The sequence below is a fragment of the Ochotona curzoniae genome, unplaced genomic scaffold, assembly GCF_017591425.1.
Source record: "Ochotona curzoniae isolate NIBS_2020 unplaced genomic scaffold, NIBS_Ocur_1.0 scaffold_1852, whole genome shotgun sequence".
NCBI lineage: Eukaryota > Metazoa > Chordata > Mammalia > Lagomorpha > Ochotonidae > Ochotona > Ochotona curzoniae.
The window spans coordinates 35,491,948-35,514,617 of record NW_024467087.1 but is presented as its reverse complement, the minus strand read 5'-3'; the positions used below and the strand labels follow the sequence as shown (position 1 = coordinate 35,514,617).

The 22,670-nt window shown below is 44.8% G+C and overlaps 1 protein-coding gene across 1 annotated transcript in view; it reads right to left on the bottom strand.

Annotated features, from left to right (window-relative positions):
• The window catches only part of LOC121169073 (nuclear RNA export factor 1-like), a 74,097-nt gene extending 52,022 nt beyond the window's left edge, over positions 1-22,075 (bottom strand). The window contains exons 1-17 of the mRNA XM_040999541.1: positions 22,039-22,075; positions 21,007-21,190; positions 20,632-20,785; positions 20,278-20,361; positions 20,070-20,174; positions 19,884-19,964; positions 19,681-19,750; positions 19,436-19,524; positions 19,209-19,316; positions 18,928-19,037; positions 17,328-17,364; positions 17,020-17,085; positions 16,865-16,920; positions 16,641-16,748; positions 16,464-16,522; positions 16,246-16,361; positions 16,104-16,146 (exon numbers count right to left, since the gene is read on the bottom strand). Of these exons, the coding sequence (XP_040855475.1) occupies positions 16,104-16,146; positions 16,246-16,361; positions 16,464-16,522; positions 16,641-16,748; positions 16,865-16,920; positions 17,020-17,085; positions 17,328-17,364; positions 18,928-19,037; positions 19,209-19,316; positions 19,436-19,524; positions 19,681-19,750; positions 19,884-19,964; positions 20,070-20,174; positions 20,278-20,361; positions 20,632-20,785; positions 21,007-21,190; positions 22,039-22,075 (1,507 nt within the window). The remainder of the gene's footprint in view (positions 1-16,103; positions 16,147-16,245; positions 16,362-16,463; positions 16,523-16,640; positions 16,749-16,864; positions 16,921-17,019; positions 17,086-17,327; positions 17,365-18,927; positions 19,038-19,208; positions 19,317-19,435; positions 19,525-19,680; positions 19,751-19,883; positions 19,965-20,069; positions 20,175-20,277; positions 20,362-20,631; positions 20,786-21,006; positions 21,191-22,038) is intronic.
• Between the last annotated feature and the right edge of the window lie 595 nt (positions 22,076-22,670).

The window sequence follows — 22,670 nt, the reverse complement described above, 5'->3', positions numbered from 1 at the left end:
ATATGTTAAAGTTATAAAAAGTAATGAAATTCAAGTGTATAAAAGCTTGAGAATTTACGCTAGATAGAAAAGACATTTTTCCATTTACATATGTTTTACAAAACTTTTAAACAGAGTAGGTAAATTGTTAAGGAAGATTAGTATGGCAATCACATTTTTGAAAAAGGTTGTGAGTGAGTGTGTGCGTGTGTGTGTGTTTGCTTGTATGCCATCACCTACTGGGACCCATCCAGGGATGGAGTCAGGGCAGGGAGAGATACAGATTAATTTCCAATCCACAAATATGCAGTTGTGTCTTGTTTGAATGTTTATATTTGTGAAAAAGTATGTAGCTAAAGTAATTAAAAGAGAAAATACTTGGGAATTGATTGAAAGAGTAAGCTACTTGGACTGGTGGCTTTGTAGGTTAATCTTCCACCTGTGGCAGCAGCAGCTCATATGGGTGCCAGTTCTAGTCCCCACTGCTCTGCTTCGGATCAACTCCAGGATTGTGGCCTGGGAAAGCAGCAGAGGAAAGCCCAAACCCTGGGGCCCCTGCACCCAGGTGGGAGGCCAAAGGATGCTCTAGCCTGCTGGATTTGGATCTGCTCAGCTTGGGCTATTACAGGCATTTGGGAAATAAACTGGCAGATAGAAGATTTGTTTCTGTGTGTCTTTCTTCCTACTCTCCACTTGGTGTGAGTGGGGGCTGGAGCAAGGCATAAAGCAAGTTATGAAAAATGAGTTGAGTGTGTTTCTGTCTCCTCTGGCTGAACCTCAAGTACTGGACACAGTTGCCCCCTTGTGGTTGCCTCAGGCCACGCCTGGACTTGCAATCTTCCCTTTAGAGATCCTGCAGAAATACTGTTTATTTATTCATAACCAGAATATGGTGAGATACCCGCTATTGCATCAGGTATATGTAAAATCCCAGAAACTATGGTTGATCCATTGAGCCAAGTTTCCAAACACCGTGGGCCCCTCCCCTGAGCTGTGATCCTGGCTCTGGCTACCAGCTAGCATCACAGTCATTTCTATGTTCATTTAAATAAAAATTAAGGACTGAAACACATGTTGCAAGACATAACAAATAGTCTTGACGGGTCTATTTGCTGCGATGCCCGTTCTGGTGAGAAAATCCCTATGCATAGTGCATGGTGCTTTTTGCTGTTGATCCTAATCTAAAACGCATTCAGTGCTTTATGTCTTCTCTCTTTCTGGAGACTGAGGTGTCCACTAGAGAGTGTTGGCGCCTAGAGAGCAGGGGTGCACCCTGTTACCTTTGCAGGCTTCGCAGACCTTCTCCCATCTGCCCTCAGTCGTGTCTCCGCAGGACACCGTGGACACAGCTGTCCAGACCCAAGAGTGCCCCAGTCTTCCTTCCCTCACTGCCATATGGCTGCCTGCGACAGCCATACACGACAGAGCTGTGTTGTAGTGTATGGAGGACTTGGAACACAGGCTTTTACATTGTTCTTACAGCTGTCGTCCACATCCAACCCGCCCCGCCCCTTTCCTCGCACCATAAGAGTAGTCAAAGAATCTAGAACCGGGTTTCGTTTTTTTTCACTTTTTAAATTATTATCATTTTATAATACAGTTCCATAGGCCCTGGCATTTCCCTTATCCCTTCCCCAATTCAACCCCACCCCCCAGTTCCTCTATATCGTTACTAAAGTATAGTTCTTCATACACAGTCATATGTCCATCATTGAGAGCATGGACAATGGCAGAAAGTCCAGCATCCTATTGTCAAGATATAGTAAACAGCTTCATTGGGAGTCCATGTTTCGTCTAGAAGTAAAAATGCATATCGACTTGTATCCTTACGTCTGGATATGAACCGGGTTTTCAGAGCTTTTATTCTCTCCTTCCAGGCGTCATTTTGAGAAGTATGACAACAATGGTTTCTTGGTGCCATCTGGCGGTAGGCCTCTGAATTACAGTTTGAACGTCACTGAGTTGGACGGTAGAAACTAGATACACTCAGAACACAGTATACTGAGCTGGTGGTGTTTAGGAAAAAGGGTTCCGCCTCCTTCTATGCTATATGAGTACAGGAAAAGGATTACTCTTACGCTATGAGAGCTCTGGATGAACTGTTAGCAACCTGAATAAGCATAAATGATGGAGTAAAAATCTATGACATTTACGATAGTTCTCATTTTCTCATGATCACATTTCTTTATTTTTTATTTTTTTAAAGATTTATTTTTATTATTTTTTTATTGGAAAGGCGGATATACAGAGGAGAGACAGAGAAGAAGATTTTCAGTCCAATGATTCACTCCCCAAGTGAGCGCAACAGCCGATGCTATGCCGATCCGGAGCCAGGAGCCTCTTCCGGGTCTCCCACGCGGGTGCAGGTTCCCAAGGCTTTGGGACCCTGCACCCACGTGGGAGATCCAGAAAAAGCTCCTGGTTCCTGGGTTTGGGTCAGTCAACTCCACCTGTTGCAGCCATTTTGGAAGTGAACCAGTGTATAGAATATCTATCTATCTATCTATCATCACCATTATCATTATCCTGATGAATTCCTGGATTTGGGGTGTGAGAAAGAAGGAAAGGGCATGTTTTTGTGGAGGCATGGAGATGTATACAATTGAAGCATTGAGCAGTGTTTGTTGTGAAAAATAAGGTTAATTACTGTTCATTTTCAGTCATATTCAGGACCCAACACATATAGTAAGAGTATTTGATATTTTTGACTTTCTGTGGTCAACATGGTTACCATAGTGATTCAGTAAGTGCTATGAGATTTGACACACACAGAGTCGTTCATTTATAATTCTTCCTTTATGTACTTATTTTTTTGAATATTTATTTTTTATTGGAAAGTCAGATATACAAAGAAGAGGGGAGACAGAGAGGAAGATCTTCCCTCCATCGATTCACTCCCTAAGAGGTACAATCGCCAAAGCTGAGCCTATCCAAATCCAGGAGCCGGGAGTTTCTGGGTTTCCTACGCAGGTGTAGGGTCCCAAGGCTTTGGGCTGTCCTCAAGTGCTTTCCCAGGGCACAAGCAGGGACTTGGATGGGAAGCAGGGCCACTGGGTTTAGAACTGGCTCCCTTATGGAATCCTGATGCGTGCAGGGTGAGGACTTTAACCGCTACGCTACCACACCAGGCCCTGAGATGCTTATTAATGCCAAGGTTTTTCAAAATTCTGTCATTCTTTCTGGATTTTTTTAAACATCTCTTTTGTTTTATGAAAAACAGAGTTACAGAGTGAGAGGGAGAGAGATAAAGAGACAGAGAGAGGTAGTTCTTCTACCTACTAGTTCACTCCCCAAATGAAGGCAATAGCTGGGGCTGAGACTGCCACAGGACCCAACCACCTGGGCAATCCCCCACTGCTTTCCCAGACATATTAGCAGGGAGTTAGATAGGAAGTGAAGCACCAGGTTTCAAAGAGGCACCCATGTTGGGCGTGGATGCTGCCAGCAGCAGCTTAATTTGCTAATCCACAGCACCATTTACACTTCCGGGTTAATTGATATTTGTTGGCTGGGGTTACATGATTCATAGGTTTCTATTCTACTCAAATTTTTTTTCCAGATCTAGCTATTTTGTCTTTATACTATAATTTTTAAAAAAGATTTATTTTTATTTGAAAGGCAGATTTACAGAGAGAAGGAGAGACAGAGAGAAAAAGCTTCCATCCTCTGGTTCACTCCCCAAATTGACGCAATGACCGGAACTTATCTGATCCACAGCCAGGAACCTGGATTTTCCTCTGGGTCTCTCACATGGGTACAGGGTCCCAGGTACTTGGGCCTTCCTGTGATGCTTTCCTAGACCATAAATAGGGATCTGGATGGGAAGTGGGACAGATGATATATGAACTGGCTCCCATATGTGATCTCAGTGCTTATGAGGAGAGGGTCAGCTAACTGAGCCATTGCACCAGGCCCTGCTATTTGATTTACTTGATTCTCAAGCAATCCCAGGATTGGCCTCTGGAAGGTCCTGCAGATAGTCTTCAGTGTCCATTTGACATCTTCCCAGAATTCACTGAGCCTGTGCTTTGTTCCCTGAGCCTGAACAGCGTCCTGTCTGTACAACAGAAGTAATGGTGTGCAGTTTACTTCTGCAAACAGCAACCTACATGTAACATTGGGTAGGTCCTCAACAAATGTTAGTTCTCGTTTCCAGGGTTGCTTCTTCATTCTGTTGTTGCCAGTGCTTCTGCCATGAACTTGTTAGCATGGCTATCAGACAGAATCTTTGGACAAGATTATTGAGCTTTATTTTCAACAAAGTTAGTTCACAAATGAAGGCTGCACATGTTCAAATTCTACAGTGTGATGATGATTTGACATGTTTACACTGTGACGTATATCAGATCAACAGAACTTGTTCATCTTATAACTGGAAACCTGTTTCCTGTGATCAAGATTCCCCTCTTCCCCTCACCCATCAACCCCGGGCATCCACCATTCTACTCTGTACTCTGCCATGGTTTTTTTTTTTTCCTCTTCAACTTGATTACTTCTTTTTTTTTTGAGAAAACAAACTTATTTTCAACATAAAATCTAACTTTTTAACGACAAGTTATTTTATTTTGAGATATCTTAATGGCTCTGCAAAATAAAGATTCAACTGATACAAAGGAAAAGGTAGAAAAATTGGCCAGAACAACAAACAATAATCATATGGAAAGATGTTATATTTTATTCACGTGAGGTAAATTTTGAAAGACAAAAAAAGCATTAAAATTATAGTGGTATATAAAAGGAGAAAAAGTTTGTGGCAGTGGGGAATTCTTAATTTCAAATACTATCTTTCAAGGATAAACTCTGCTCCACTTTTATGAATTCATTTAAAATTTATTTATTTTATATTCTAAGACAGATTTAAGCCGAGAGGGGGAGAGATGTTCTATTCACTCCTCCACAATGACCACAATGGCCAGAGTTGAGCCGATACAAAGCTAGGTGCCAGGGTTTTTTTCCTGTTTCCCCCAGGGTGCAGAAGCCCAAGGATGAGAGCTATCCTTCACTGTTTTGCCAATCATAGACTGGAAGGTGAATGGGAAATGGAGAAGCAGGGATGAGAACTGGTGCCCATAGGAGATACTGGCACTGCAGGTAGAGGCTTAGCTTGTTATGTCAAGGCATCAGCGCTGTTTTCACAAGTTTGAAATTTTTTGATTGCACATGTAAGATCATGCAGTGGTTTTTTGTTTTTGTTTTTGTTTTTTCCTATGCCTGCCTTATATGATTTACTACAATGAACCTCCAGGTTCGTCAATGTTGGGTATGGAATTACTTTTTCTATGTTTTCATGGCAGTCTTTAAGTATTTTTGGTAGGGTGTTTGTGTGTGTGTGTGTGCAGAATATAGATGGATCCTGTTTTTTTAAATCCATCTAGCCAGTTTTTATTTATTCTTTGGAGAATTCAGGGTATTTAGTTTCAGGGTTCCTACTGATAGGTAACATCATCCTCCCCATTTCCGTTCCTGTACCCATTGTTTGCTTTGGATTTCCTTTGTACTTTTACTAGGAGATATTTTGTCATTAATTTCTTTCATTATGTTAATTTTTATTCTTGGCTTCTGTTTGTAGCACGTCAGTATGTATCTTGTTTGCACACGGAGTGTGATGATGGGCAATCTTTCAGCTTCTGTTTTGGAAACGCTTTATTTCACATCCATGTGTAAATGAGTGTTCTGCTGCGTCCTATTCTGCTTTGGCAGTTTCATTCTTTAGGACCTGGATTGTGCATCTTCATGCTGTCCACAGGGTTTCTGATGAGAAATCAGCTTAGTCTACTTAAGGAATCCTGTGAAAACATGAAGTGATGTTTCTCAAGTGTACTCTTACAATACCTGCTGTTTTCTTTTTGAAACATGCAGTCTCGTGTGTTGTGGTGACAATCACTTCTGATCATGCTATTAATGTGAGGAGTGGCTTGAATATAGCTCCACAGATTGATGAGACCCCTGCCTTTGAACCCGGCCCCACGTTCCTCCTTCTCCTCCCCGTGGCTCGAAAATTTCGTGTCATTTCAGCTGCCCACCAATCCTCCGCACCTGAAATGACACGCACCTGAAAGCCCCACCCACCAACCTCTACGGCCCCTCCCCCTAATCACACCTATTAATCCCTTGTGGGTCCAACAAGCATATCCACCAAAACCTCACAGCCCCATGCAGCCGCTCTCAGTCACAAAACGGCGAGCTGCAGAGTGCCTCCCTCCTTCTTCCTCTTGTACTGGCCCTTTCCCTGCCCAGCTCTACCCCAGTCCTTCGTCATCGCGCCCCACCTTCCATTTTCATTGAAGCTTCTTCCTGCTACCATGGCAGGAGATGTCCGCTTTTTTCTCTGCCTCCACTCCAGCCCCCATCTTGCTGGAATAAAGGACCTCCTAGCTACCACCTCACTACGTCTAGTATTTTGGCTTATTGCTGCAAACTTACAATTTATTTTTTCTAAGATTTATTTTTTATTATTTTTTATTGGAAAGTCAGATATACAGAGAGGAGAGACAGAGAGGAAGATCTTCCTTCTGCTGGTTCTCTCATCAAGCGGCCGCAATGCCAGGAGCTGAGCCGATCAGAACCATGAGCCAGGTGCTTCATCTGGGTCTGCCACATGGGTGCAGGGTCCCAAGGCTTTAGGGCATCTTCCACTCCATTCCTACGCCATGAACAGGGAGCTGGATGGGAAGTGGGGCTGCCATGATTAAAGCCAGTGACCATATGGGCTCCCGACGTGTGCAAGGCAAGGACTTCAGCCACTAGGCTATAGCGCAGGGCCAAACATTGGAGTTCTACGTGCTTCCTGTGCACAGATGTTCCTTTTGTTATGCCTATTTGGTTAGGTTTTGATATATTTTTTTTCTGTGACTCAGGCTGGGAATCCACTGTCTGCTAACTATAGAATTTTCAGGGCACAATTCTCTGTACACTTCCTGGTGAATACACTTCCACCACTTTTCTCTTTCTAGCTTCCTCTGATAAAAATCAGCATGTCCCCTTCCTGCTTATCTGTGTTAGAATAGACAAAGAAATATTCTTAAATAGTTTCTCTCTTTTTCATTGTGATGTACAGTTTGATCCTTAGACCTTCTTATAGATATGACTGAACTTTTTCTGTAATAGTACTTGCACACATATATTAGAACACAATCACGTATCCAAAAATTGAGAACTTAAGTATTAAATGACTTGATGCCTAGATTCCTGCTACACAGTCAGTGGACAGAAATCCCCTTTTAAAAGCATTTGAAATGTAGACATTGAAAGTTTACTGCTTACCTTAAAATGTAAATACAGTTGCATAAAGTGGACATATTTGATCTCTGAATTGACATATCCTCCCGAAGTCACTGTGTTAGGCACTGGTAAGAAGTGTCAAAACACACCTGTGACTGTTGACTGCTAGCACAGATCACCAAGGATTAGAGAGGAGACTCATATCTGCTTGGCAGACAGCTTAGAGGCTGTCTTTGTGGTCTATTTCTCCAGAGATGAAGAGGATGAGAAGCAAGTGAGATAGCGGGAACAATGTAAGCAATGTTGACATGTTTCACATCGTGATCTCTTGTTATAGTCCCAACAAGGTCATTTACCCCAAAAGGCACTAGCTCTTGATGTGGAAAGCCAGGAGTTCCAAAGAGACCTGCCAGCTCGTTCAAGTACAGGCCCAGTGGAAGGGCAGCTACCCTGGGGCCAAAGGACCCTCAGGTCCTTATTGATCCTGAACTGAAAACACACTTCACTCTGCCCAGCTTCCAACAGGACCAGTGCTACTGAGGGGAAAGCCTGGGGTCAGTGATGCTGCAGGTAGGTCTGTAAACTTCTGCACAGCAAAGGAAACAATCAACAAAATAAAACAAACAAACAAACAAACAAAAAAAGAACAGATTTCGGAGAAAATCTTTGCAAACTACACAATGGACAGGGAGCTAATATCCAGGATATGCAAAAAATTTCTGAAAAACTGTAAAAACAAAACAGACAAACCAATTAAGTTACTGGTGAAGGAAATGAGCACTTTCTAAAGGAACAAATCATAATGGCTCACAGACATATGAAAAAATGCTCAAGCTACCTTCAGTAAGGGAAGTTCAAACAAAAACCACACATAGGCTCCACTTAACTACAATGAGAATGGCCTACATACAGAAAAATATCAGCAACACCTAGTGGTGAAGATAGGTGGGGAAAAGGTATTCTACTCCAACTCCACTGCTGGTGGGATCACAGGATGGTGCAGCCACTATGGAAGTCAGTATAGATAATACTTAGGCAACTGAAAATTCACCTATCCCATGACCCAGCAATCCCACTCGTGGGTATATATCCAAAAGATCTGATACATACACATGAGAAAGCAATGTGCATCTCTGTATTCATTGCAGCACAATCAACAATTGCAAAAATTTGGAAACAATCTAGATGCCCATTCAAAAAGAATTGAATAAAGAAGCTTTGGTACTTCAACTCTACGGAATTCTACTCAGCTATTAAATTCTTCGGTTGCATCGAAATGGGCCCAACTGGAGACCATTATACTTGTGAAACTGGCCAATCCCCAAAGGACAAATATCATATGTTCACTCTTAGATAAGACACCCTCATTGAAAATTCGATACAACAAAACAAAGGTGAATAATCTCACACGTGTAACCTCACAAATGTAGAAATGAATGGAGACTAAAATACCAAGAATAAAAAAAAATCAACAGAATGCCTCTCTAATGTGGAATGAAGGCAGATTCTCAATAAAACTTCTAAAAACACTTAGTCAACAAAAATTTAGAATTTTTACTCTTGCCTATGCTAACAGTGTCAGGATCCACGTAAGGAGCATAAAGTTGCAGTCATTTCTCTTTCATCTCTAATTTTTTTTAAAATTTTTTCTGTGCTTTTTAAAAATTAATTACATTGCATTATGTGACACTGTTTCATAGGCTCTGGGATTCCTCTAACCCCTCCCCATACCCTCCCCCCATGGTGGATTCCTCCACCTTGGTGCAGTATTACAGTTCAAATGCAGTAAAGATTCTTTCATTGCAAGCACAGACTCCAGCATCTTATTATCCAGATAAATTCAACTGTTTCTTGGGGAAACCATCTCTGGTCTGAAGGCAGAGCTGGGAGAATATCATCCCAATCAATTAAAATCCACAACATAACATCAACAACAATTTAAAACGTTATGGAGCTAATTGACATGGTATTGAGTAACAAAGATGTTTAAAAAATGCAAGTTCTTAACCACATCCTGTGACTGCTTCATTGACATTTCCATTTTAGTTTACATGCAACCGGCTTCTATCCACCTTAAGATGGCTATAGGGTACTATTCAGCTGTCTCGTGTCTATTTCATTTTAGTATTTAGCAGTTTATAGTTTTGAAGCATAGTTTTGCCAAACGTGGCAGACTTTAGGATAGTCTAAACAGGCTTATAACTCTAACAAGGCATATGTCAACAGTTGAAGTGCAGAACAGTTTCATCTCTAATTTTAGGTAGTTGTTCCCTCATGGTGCTCTTTGTTAATCTGGCTGAGGGGTTATTTTGCTCATCTTCTTAGTGAATAGCTCTTTTTTCTTTCAAGTTATAGCTTTTTGGAGTTCAAATCCTTTTTGTTGCTGTTTTTGTTATGAATATTGTCTTTCTACACTTCTTGTTTCTTAATAGAATATTCATGAGACATTTTGATTGTTTCTAAGAACCGGTTCTTTTAAATATCCCTTTTGATATTGTTTTAGCTACATATCATGGGCATTGAAACTTGTTAAATTGCAATTTCTTTAAAATTTTTTCTTCTTTTGAATTAATTTCTTCAGTGCTACAGGGGTCATGCAGTAGCATCATTTCCTTTAAGAATGTTTTTATTTTGTTTTTCATCACTTTAGCAATGTGGTGGTCATTCTGTTACATGTTGTTTAACTTCCTGTTGATGTAAATTGTCTGGGGGGTGGGGGTTTCCATCTCATGGACTGTGTTTTCTGGCTCTGTATTTAAGGGGCTGTATAATAGATGTGTAGCACAGACCGACAAGTTCAGATGTGCAGACATAGTGCAGTATGCATCTTTGTATGCAGATTAAGGATGGACTCCTGGTGAAATTGTTGAATATATTCTGATAATGGGATGCTGGACTCTTGATAGTGTTCATGCTTAATGTGTCAGGAAACACTTCAATAGTGGAATGATGCAATTATGTTTGTTCATGAAAAACTATCTATTATAATACTAAACAGGAAATCAGTGGAGAGCAGGGCATTAAGTAAGGGTGATGAAAAATTCCAGAGCTATGAAAATATAAAATAATAATAATAATAATGATGATGATGATGATAGTAGAAGAAAATAATGTAAAAAATGAAGTGAAGTATGCAGGACTTGAACAGACACCAACATGAGGAGCATGCTCCTTGTAATGACATGTGAGAGAGGACAACTTCATCCCTTCCCCAGGATTACACAAGCTCATACTTGAGGATCCCACTCACTGTGAATCTCCAGCATCCAGCTCAAGGTTGAACATCTGTTACTCTGGTCAGGATGTTAAAACCTGCTTCCAGGTACACACCTATGAGGTCACACCTGAGGACGAGTGTAGACAGGGGGAACTCACTTTTTTCCCTCAGTCTAGACTTCTGCTAATGCCCACACTGGGAGGCAGCAGGTGATGTATCAAATAATGTGCTCCCTGCCCAGAAATGAAAGGTCTGGATTGTGTTCAGACTGTTGACTTTTGTTTGACCAACTTTCACCTCCTGTGAGCCACAGAGGTGGTGATAATGCTGGAAAAACTGTAGGAGAGATCCTCAGCTATAGGCAAATGCCACTGTTGCCCTGTACCTAGAAAAGAGTTCACAAATGTAGGAGAGATCCTCAGCTATAGGCAAATGCCACTGTTGCCCTGTACCTAGAAAAGAGTTCACACTGCTGGGAGAAAAGGAGCCAATAGCTGGCAGTCATTCTGGGCTTGGTTAACGTTCCATTTGTGTTAATATACTGATGTGCCAGCATAGTTGTCTATTCTGACTTTTTACAGATGCAGGGAAGACAGTGAATGCCAAGTGAGGACATGCCAGCTGGCCACTAGAAGCAGGTGCTATAGATTTCCCAGGGAAGGGAGTCCATAGATGCTTTGGAGTGGGAGTGGCCAAGAGTATGCCTGACATGGGCCAAATGATTTCTGAGTGCTTCCACAGACTAGGATACTTCACTCAAAGGTCGATGAGGGAGCTGAGATGGGGTAGCTTAGAGGGAGAAATTGAAGGTCATGTGTAGGTCAGAGGAAGGCAACTTCCTAAGTGTGAGATCTGTGATGGATTTAGTAACATGACCCACCACCCACCAGCATCTTCAGAAGCTAGGGGCTGGTTGGCATGTCTGGCTGGGCTAGACCACAGTACCCAACCTGTGCGCTTTGGAGTAGCCAGTAATGAACATAGGCTGGATTGCAGCACCCAGTGGTTCTCAGAAGAATCAGTTCTGAGGGCAGAGAGTTGATTGCTCACCTTTGAGGGACTTCAGAAATGCTGGTTTGCACTAGAGCAGGTTTGGTGATAGGTTGAGTCAGGCTGCACTGAGGAACTCCCTGACAGGAACTCACCTGAAACTTTCAGGTACCAGGTCTGGGAGGAGGTCCAGGTTTGCCAGGATGCAACACTCACAGTATATGCAAAGGCCGGGACTGAGGGCAGATTATGCCAAGCAAGACTGTGGCACTCTCCAACAGGCATGAGAGCCAAGGCTTGGAGTAGCCTTGGGAGGAGAACTTGGAGAATTCTCCTACTAGGCTATAGATCCTGCTGAGGAATACAGGAGCGAGCTGTGAGGGCAGGAGAGGCTAACTGTCAGGTTTGTGTGTTCCAGGTCTGAGAGAAGGCAGGGCTGAGCCAGTCTGCAGCACCTGCTGGCATGCACAAGAGCCAGAACAGGGTTTGGACCACACTTAACTGGGGTAAACTGCAACACTGACCAGCAAGAGCTGAGACTGCAGGCAGGCCATGCCAGGCAGAGTCATAGCCCCCATCAGCACATGGCAGATCCAGGGATGGGCAAAGGCCTAGTAGGAGAAGTGTTTGGACTGCCCTACTAAGCAGCAGGTCCTGCTGGTGAGTGTGAGAGGCTGGGCTGTGGTCAGACCACACCAGTAATTTCTAAAGCATCCTTCAGGATACCTGAGGTCTTGGACAGAGGGCAGGACTGACTGACCAAGGCTTCTCTGCCTGTTGACACTACCGAGAGCCCAAATGAGTATGGGAAAGGCTGTGATAGGCCATGGCATTATGCTGGTCAGTTGAGACCGAGGATGGAGTTGTGCCAGTTGGGCTGGGCCAAAGCACCCACCAATGTTATCCGGGATGCAAGCAGGCCAAATCAGGCTAGACTGCAGTACCCATTGCTAAGTGCTAGAACTGGGGACTTGACATATGAGGCTGGTGTGCAACATTTGGGAGGCACTTATGAGATCTGGGCCTGGGTGTGGGCCTTATGGCAGAACTTGGAGAACTCTCCTGCTAAGTTTCAGGTTCCACTTGTGAGTGGGAGAGTAGGAGCTGGGTATAGGCCAGGCATGGTCTTGAGAGGGCCACAACACTCATGAGACACATGTTTGCCATTCGGGTTCAGGGTTGAGGGAGGGAGCAAGAATGGGCCAGTATACCAACATCCAATTGCAGGAGCATGGGTAAGGATCAGTTTAGGCCAGACCACATTGGATTGCAAGACCTGCCAGTTCACTTGAGGCCTGGGTTGTGAGTGAGCAGGCTGGGCTACGTTATTGAATCCACTGGACAATGCTGGGAAGGGGCAGGTCAGGCTGAGCCAGGCTGCAACAACTGCAGCTGAATCCTACAACATGGTGCAGGCCATCTCTAATTGGGCTACAACACTTACTGGCCTACACATCTCATCCTGGTCCTGCTTACACATAGCTTGGACTGAAGAAGAAGTATAGAGAACACACAACATGCACATGCCATGTCATGCCATCCCACACCATGCTTTTATATTAATTGAAACAGCAATGTTTAGGGAGGGATAAGAAAGACTATTCAACCTATTATAGTGTGGTAATTACCGCATCTACAAGAAATGATGTTTCAGAAGCCCAGGTCTACAAACCCAATAATGAACAACACCTGATATTCGGCAAAAGAGAAAGACATGGCTAACATGCCGAGCAGAGCTTGAGATTCTTTCAGGTGCTTTTCTTGAACGCCTCCTTTGGAATGACACCCTGGTCCTGGAGGGAAGGAATCAGGACATCAGAAGAGCCAGGGGTCCTGAGTTCAACCCCCAAGCTAACCCCTTCCATAATGCTGAAGGCCCAGACACACCCGTCTTTACCCACTTGCTTCCCAGGCCTCACCTGGAGCGTGTAGAAGGCCTGCACCGCACTGGTAAAGTTCCACTCATTGTCCTCAAGGCATCTGCGTTGGGAGAAGAACACGTGACCTCCACAGAGCACACACACACCAATCGCTTCAGGCTTCAGGCCACCCCATCACTGGTGCCACTCATCCTCTGGTACACGTATGCCAAAATGATTATTGCTCTGACCATGAATGAAAGCTTTTCAACAGCCACAATGTCTTTCCCTAACATTCACACCCTGGATGCCACAGCAGAGAAACAGTGATGCTCAAAAAAAGAGCAGGGGGATCTTGTACATAATACTGCTTTACAAGGGTATGTTGGAGCCTGACAAAAGCAGTGGATAATACCAGCGATTTTGCTGCTGGCGTCTCATATGGGCACCAGTTCCATACCGGGCTTCTACACATGTGACCACATCCCTGCTGAGGGGCTGGGGAAAGCAGCAGGAGATACCCAGTGCTTGAGGCCCTGCTGTTCATGTGGGAGACCTGAGAGAAGTTCAAGATCCTGTCTACAACATGACCCAGAGCAGATCATTGTGGACATCCTGGCAGTGTTCCATCATGTGATGAACTCTCTTCTTTCTGTGTGTGTGTGTGTGTGTGTGTGTGTGTCCTCTCTGGAACTTTTACTTTGAAATTTAAAAAAAAGGACTTCATTATGTTAAATCAATAGAACATTGAGAAATTTTACATATAAATTCAAATGACTTCCAAGCATTGTAAAATTGGGGTATCAGCCAAGTAATGCAGAAAATACCCTCGCAAGTGTATAATTCATGATTTGCTAGTGTTCTCACAAGGCTATGCAACTATCCCAACTAAGGCTAAGGTCATATTCTTGTTTAGAAAAGAAACTCCATAACGGTTAGTGATGATTTTTCACTCTAGCTCTTTCTCCCAGTCCCAGGCAAGCATGTCTCTGCTCACAGTCTCCATGGATTTCCCAGTCCTAGGTGTCTGTTACAAGCAGAATCACATGGCATGTGACGCTTTGTGACAGCCTATGTCAGAATTATGATGCTTAGGAGAGCAGGATGTGGGTAGCCATACTTAGTGATCTACTTTTCAGCTAAGGGGAAATGGAGTTGCTTCCACTTGAGGCTAGTATGGAAAATGCTGCTACGAATACTCCTGTGCTAGTCTTTCAAAGAGCACACATTTTCGCTTCTCTAGATGGTCACCTAGGAAACAGCTGGGACTTGAACCAGCACTTGTATGTGCACTGTGTGTATTGCAGGCAGTAAAATAAATGTGCATCAAATACCACCTGAAAAACAAGTTGAAAAAAATCTCTATATGCATCCCTATTAAAGCTTCTCTCTTTCATATGCACAATATTTTCATACAGAAGCAAAGTACTCAGAGACCCTTCTCCACATCACATGCATTTTCATGTGCCACACTCTTGTTGTCCTACTGCCCCCATTCCCATGGTCAACCAGCACTCACTTTTGGCTCCATGAAAGTTTCATCCCAGACTGCAGAGAGAATGCATGCACCATTTCTTCCTGCAGCAGGGAGAGGGTGGGTGGACAGTGGGAGCACGGTATGGCCCCCACAATCGAAAAGCTGTTCCGGACCTTTACAGGGTTGGTGTTGCTCACAAAGAGATGGTCATTCAGGATGCACACACTGTCGGGGAAATGGGTCCTCAGCCAGCTGCACAGAGAACAGTCCCAGCTCCCAACAGGCTCTTCCATAACCACTACCACACACCTACCAGATTCTCACATGTTCCCCCTTCTCTTGCCTCCCAAGGTTCATAACTGTGTCCTCTAACCCTACCTTGAGCTCATGCTGGAGAAGACTGTCTCATATTTTAAGTCAGTCTGTGCACTTCACCTTCTGCACTTTTCCTGTGTGACAGTGCAAAGGAGTGGACACAGTTATCCCCACCTTCAGTGAGGGCAGTGAATCATGGTGTCATAAAGTAATGTGACCAACTTCCCATACGTACAAAGTGGTGGGATCAGCAGGAGGAACCACGAACTGGCTCCAGAAACATCTCTTTTAATCTCCAGGACACATTGTCCCTCAGCTCTACCTACGGCTAGTCCCAGTAACAGAGCATGTCCTGAGTACCTCACCACATTCCCTTACCAGTGGTCCTGGGCAGCAATGGGTGTTACACCAACAGCACAGCACTTACTCTGAAGTGTCAGTCAGGAACCCAACGAATGTCCGGATAAAACCAAGCAACGAATTTTCAGATGTACTCTCTGTTTCAAGGACAAAACACAGTACCACTTGGACTTACACATTCTTTACCCACTCACACTGCTTTCTCAGTCCGGGTCTAATAGTGGAGAGGATCAGACTGGTCAAATTGTCCACTTGGGTTCAGGACAGCCTGGTGCCAATGAGGATGATAACAATAGGAACAATCCACTATTGGCAAGAGGACTCCAATGTGACAAATCACCTCCTAATTTTAATTCTTAGGGGCCAAGACAAGGATGCTGGTGCTGTACATTGCACTGGTCAGAGGTGAGGAGTGAAAAGATGGGCCTACATCACAAGAAAGCATATATGTGGGCTGCAAGCCAACTGCACAGCCTGTGTCCCAGGTGCTGAAATATATGCAGTAGACAGGCATGGGCCAATAGGGATGAAGAAACAGTTTGGACAGACAAGGACAAGAACACCAGAGGAATAAGCAGAAGGAAGGAAACAGATTTGGGAAAAGCTGGGAGAGTTCTGAGGGATATGCCAGGGAGAAGAAGGGTGTGGTGGGGGCTCTGAGGGGGTGACTATGGAGAGCACTCACCTCCCTTGAAAATCCCCTTGACAGTGGCAGTGAAGGACTTCTCCTGAAAGGGAAGAAGAACTTGGGTTCTCAGGATGCCCCTGCACCTCTGGTCTAGCTCTAATTACTTCAAGCCTGCCAGAGGGAGGAAGCAGGTGCTCACTGTGTAGAAGCAGGTGTCTATTGAGAAGGAGCTGAAGTAATGTCGAGTTTTAGGCAACGTGTTGAGGGTGTCCACGATGGCATGGTTTGTGTGCTTCAGCAGTTGCCTCCTCAGGTCTATGTGAGAGAGGAAGAGACCTGTGCTGCCACACCCATCCCTTGGATCTTAAACTGTCTCTTTTCTTCAACCTCACCCGGACTGCCCCATCAAATGCTTACTTGCTTCTGTGATGTTCTTGATATTCCTGCTGATCTTGGCGTATTCATACAATTCGGTCCTAGGGGACAACAAAGAACAGTAAGCAGTGTTCCAGGCAGAAGAGCTGATTGCAGGAGCTGACCTGTGTCTGCCTGGGAACTACCTGGCCCCAGATGAGATGTGAATACAGTACTTACGGGACCGGGTCTGTGGAGTTGAAGACAGTGCTCAGAGAGAAATAAGCCTTCTCGTGGTAAACATTAATAAGAGTATGGCGATCTCCATAGTCATAGATGAAGTAATAGCTGTGGGGAAGCGATGAAGATGGGCTATGTCTGTGCCCAGACACAACTGACACTTGAAAACTCCTGTGAGCAGGCCTATGCACATTTGCCTTCCTCATAGTCCCTGGCATACTTACTGGTGAAGGAAATTGAGGATCAAATTTTTTATCATTTCGATTTCTTGAGACCTTTTCTGGAATGAAAAGAGAACCATTTTAGATGTAAATGATGTAGCCCCTGTCCCCACCCCAAGCTGCTACACCATCCTAAATTCTCCTTAGTTCCTCCTCACCTCACTTGGTTTTGTTGTCTTCTGTCCATGCATTTCAGCAACTGGTGGGGATAAGTCTTTGCCATCCTTGGGAAGAGAGCAGCACAATGAACACGTGGTTTGTGCAAGGTCGTGTACAACCACATGTCTGTGTGTGTACTTAAGGATATGTTTTGCACTGGGAATATGCATGGCCTTCATTAGAAGTCATCTCTCTAGTGAAAGATTTTGCGATGCCAACTTGTTACCCAAATCCACCCAAATGCTGTGAGCAGTTATTGAGATGGTGTACGTCCAAAGAAGAGAGAGTGATGAGTACAGGTACTCACCAGGCGTGACAAATTGGGGAAGCAATCCAAAATCCCTCTGTTGGATTAAAAAGAGAGAGAGTGAGTGATAGATAGTAGTGGTTGACATTTGGGATTGCACACCATTTTTTCTCTTTTGCATTTGTTCTTCCTCTAAACTCCTTTCCTGTTTCTTCTGCATCACATGTTCTGTCCTCGCTAACTACTCCAGGACCAGCAAAAGCCCCAATGGCATCCCAGACCTCAGCCAGCTCCCAATCACCCTCAGTTTTTGTGGTGTGATGTTGGGAATCTCCACATGCTACTGGGATGGGGTTGGAGACCAAGCCTGTGCTGCTTCTCAGACTATGAATCACTCTGCAGGCACCAGCTGGGAAAGACCAACTCAACCCCTTAGCAACGGCCAGGGTGGAAACGGGACAAACAGGAGAGTGATATGTGAATCCAGACACAGGGTAAAGTCAGTATGGCATGATGAGAGAAGGCAACTGGTGGTAGGCTACAGAGAGCTGAGGGAGAAAAAAGAGAGCACAAAGAAGGAATAGGAAACAAAAGGAAGGGGAAGAGACTCAACCACTGTGTTGAGATCAAGAAGGAAGGGGGCAGGAAGTGGGTATTCTGCTGCAACCCTTCTCATCAGGGGCCATTGGCCGGACCAGATGGACCCAGGGCAGTGTGAGAAGAGGCTGGACTTGTGAGAGGCAACGGGAGGCAGGTTGAGCCTTTGTCACCTGTGTGATGTTGGTTGAGTGAGGTTGGGCACTGAGCAGCCCCAGAGATGGGAGCAGTTTCCCTGAAGGAGCAATGGATCAAGGATTCTGGCCCCTGCTATCATCACTGTGTTCTCTTCTCCAGATCCACAGGCAGCAGTGCCTAGTTGTCAGAGCGTTAAGCAAGGAATCAGATGCATCAAGGGCCTTTGGGTCTCCTCTGGAGGATGTAGTTGAGGATGAATGGAGAAGTGGTGCCCATGAGAGGCATGCCCTTGTATCTCGCCCATCTCCTCTACCCTTGACCTTCCAGTCTTGGCTCAAGAATCCCTCTTTCTGACAGTTGCCAGCAGTTAGCCACATGAATCAGGGAACATGGGTTTCTCCTCAGGTAAGTCCCAGCTCCCGGAAATGAAACAAAGGGTTTGATGTCATGTTGGCAGGCATGCAGCTACCAGCTCTACAAAATGGGGCAGGAAAAGAACATTTAAACCTCAGGCAGGTTCTGGGAGCAGTTTGGAGCAGAGGAAGAGCTCCTCTCAGCATTGAGTCAGCCTGAGAAGGTGGGATGCAAGAGCTGTCTAAGTTGAGGGCAACACCATCTGGCTTGGGGCTAAACATTGCTGTCCCTTGTGAAGACACGGAACCTTGCTTCTTGGAGCAAACCTAATGGGAGGTCACGTGGGAGTCCAACACAGTGAGGAGGGATAACACTCTAATCATTTGGAAAGGAGATGATGTCAGAAGGAGGAAAGGAGACCGCAAAGAACAGCTGAAGGACAAAGTGGAGAGGCAGGGTCCAGGTGTTCCTAGAGGACCAGGGTTACATCCTCCTACAGGTGCCACTCAGGGCCAACTTGAGCCCCTGGCAGATGAATGTCCACAGACAGATCACAGGCACTACCACTGACCTTACATAGGCTGCGTGGTCAGGGAAGATCCTGCACAGTGGGTTCCCTTTCAGCCACAGCTCTTCCAGCTTCAGCTCTTTTACCTTCTCCAGTTCTTGCACTGTCTGGAGCTGAGACAAACAACAGGACAAGAGCAATATGACGTACAAGGAGACATGACCATGGCCCTGCACCCACAGTCCTGACCCTTACCCACAGGTATATCATCTGCATGTTGTCACCTGATATGCACCCACCCACTCATCCTCAACCCCACTTAACTTGTGGCTCCCCCTTCTCACCTCGTTATCACACAGGTTCAAGGTCCTGACTTTGGGGGCCTTGTCTAAAATGTCAGACAGGCCATCCAGATGGTACAGTTTGTTGTTGCACAAATTCAGAGCCGAGAGCTTTGGGGAAGGAGGGGTTGGAGTGATAGTTCATATCTGTGGCTTGGGAGATATGCTTGCTCTCCAGTCCACCCTGTGACACTCTGTCCCATATGGGAGTCCCAGTCCTAGGACCATACCTCAGGGAATTCTGTTCCAATGATCTGTAGGGTTGCAGCCATGCACTGTCTTTGATTCAGTATCATGTCAATATGATGGTGCATCAAGTCTAGAGGAAACCAGGAGAAGGGAAGCAGAAGGAGAAGGGTTGACAAGAGCCAACACCAACACCTTCCAAGTGGTCATCACTTTGTGTACTTCCAGGTTATTCTCACCCCCTACACCCTGCCTTCTCTCTCCATGCAACTGCAGCTCACAGCTATACCTGGGTCAAGGCGTAGACTTTGTAGGTCAAGGCGCTTTGTGTTGGCATCATACCGTTTGTACAAAGTGCGCTGTAAAGACACATATGGAGAGCAGGGCTCTGAGGCTCAGCCAGAGGGGCTGGTGACAGGGACATGTAGGAGTGCGGGGAGAAGAGGCAGGTGTGTGGAGTGTGCACTGCACAACATTCTTTAACCTCATTACCTTCAGCAGTTGCATTTCTTCTGGTTTCAGTTGGTTCTGCACAGAGTAGGGTGCAGCAGAGCGATGGACGAACACAGCTATCTGTGAAAGAAGGGGCAGCCTGAGCACCAGGATCTCTGCTCCCAAGCAGGAACACCACCAGCCCCTGGCCCTGGGAATCGGTTTTGCAGTGTCTTCTGCGCACACCTTTCGGTTGTCATCATCCCGAATCTTTCCACTCACATCCCTCAGGGCGGATGCTGCAATCTCATCTTGAATAAAGAAACAGGCCTGGTTCCTGATGTAATGGAACTATGGGGAAGCAACAGCAACAGTCTGACAGCTTATCTGTCCCTGCTGAGCCAGGCTCCTCTCTCCCCTCTCCCACCCCTCTGCCTTCACCATCCTGTCTTACGTCCACAGCAATGAAAGGAAGCGCGCAGTAACTTTGAATTGATTTCATCAGTTTTGTCTTGTTATACTTTCGTGCATGTGGAATCTAAGTGTAAAGAGGAAAACTCAATGATATGATCAGTAATACAGAATTCAGAGTGACAAACTCAGTGCTCCCCCTCAGACTTTCCAACTGGAATTGGTGTTTCCTGAAGAAAGAGTGCTCACAGAATTTCTTCTGTGCTCAATATTTGAGTTTTCAGAGCCCTGTTTTCTCTATTTTTCGCTCCCCCCGGAATCACCTGGGCTCACGCAGCCTTACTTCTATGAGATTTCAGAGTATTCTATCTCACGCAGATCTTAGCAAGACACTCACTGTGACCTTAAACCAGCATGATGCAGTTCCATCCTGTGTTTTTCCCCTCATGTCTTTTCTTGGATGTTTTCTATATCGGCACAAAGATATGTGGATTTGGCCATGATGTGAAGCTTTTACCATCCTCTTCTTGTACTGTGTAGTATAAGAAGTGCTTGGAAAGAAGTAAGAGCAGGTTTCTGTAAATGGTAGGACAACCTTCCCAACCCAGCTCCTTTTTCTGATGACTGGAGGTAGAAATTCCCAGCCACCCACCATTTCTAGCATGCTTTAGTTTTCCCATTACACACACAGAGAGAGAAAAGAAGACCCAGAAATGGAAGAGTCCCATGCTTCAATGGTTGCTTCGTTTAAACCCATAGTCAATTCACTTACCACTCTAACTCTATTTCTTCCTGGGTGTCTACCACTGCCTGGGCTCCATTTGCCTGTTGGTGGTGTGAAGGTGGAGGCTCAGACACACCATGTTCATACTGAAGGTTTTCCTGGCATAAACGGCGACGGAACAAAGCCCAGTCTTTCTTCATCCGTTCATGGTGGGTGGTACCATCATAGAATTCTGAAATTCAAAGCAAATATATTACGTTGAAGATACACAAGTTTCTGAGGTACTACCTTATGGTCTATAGCCATATTAATGCAAGAAATGTAATAACCTGCCCCCATGAAAACAATCCTAGGAAGCTTAGAAGGAGGACTCCAATCCCTGTCCAGATATCCTACTAGTAGAATCGTGGGAAAAGAAATCTTGAATGAAGAAGCACTTGTGCCAATTTTTTAAAGGGAGATTCAAATAAACAGAAATGTGTTCACCTGTAGTTTTCACTGGGCAATCTCACACACTAAGAAGCTGTTTCAATCTTGCCTTCTTCTCTCAGATTCTTTCGCAACAGCACCAATACCTGGGAGACAACCTCCTCCACACCCTCAAATCCTACCAGCCACCAGATTGATCATATGAAAACTTCCATTTTACAGGTAATTCAAGCTTTAAGGACAGGTGACACTGTGGCAGCACCTACCAAAAATGTCCCAATGTTCCCATCACTGCCCTCAATTATAATTTTCTGGAAATACCCAGAGCAAATATCTTGGCCCACTCTGACATGTTTTTAGTACCAGAGTCAACATTACATATATTCAACTCTTGTATAATGAATGTCTGAATGGAAAACAGGTATTTTGTTGTAATGTCATGCCCCACTTCTCATCACTCGGATTTTATTTGCCACGGCATGTGATTTAATATCACTGAGAATAAAAGTATAAATGTGAGCTCCCTGACAGCCACCTTACAACCCGAATGAAGACAATGAATCAGGACAGCACACAAGTGACTCAGAGCAGCAGGGAGACCAGAGGAACAGATGTTTCTTAAACAGAAGACATACTGGAGCGTTGACTTACTGGACTCTCGCTTCTCAGCACAGTCCTTGTTCTGCATTGGTCCTACAGGAATCAGGGGTGCGAGCAACAGGCTGAGAAAGCAGCCAGTGCTGCTCCTCTAAACTGCCTTAATGCTCCCTCAGGGTCAAGGATGCCTTGTTGATCCTGCCTCCTGGAGACTGTAGTGAGGGAGGATTCCTTATGACATCATCAGTGTGTGACCAGTACTTCCTGGTTCACTCTGGAATTCTGCCTACAGCACGGCCATGATGCTGGGTGTATGGTAGTGAAAGCATGGAAAGAGTTAGGAAAGAGGGACCAATCTTTCCCATTCCCAGTACCATCCAGCATTGGCTCAGGGTTGGGAACACTGCCTGGGATTCTGTAGCCTTCCTCACAGAAATCTCATGGGAACTGAATCCACACAACATTTTCAGATTACAAAAGTTTGAGTCCACACAAATCACGTGCATGTCCTGGGCTGTTTCATCCAACAATGTAGCAGAACTGAAGTTGGGATCTCACATTTTACACACTGAAAGTGGTTTTTGAGTTTAATTTTAGTCCTTTTTGCCTAATATTGTTTTATTTGTTAGTTTCTAATGGGTTTGGTTAGTATTAGTTTCTTACGAATTCAAGTTGGTCTGTAGAAA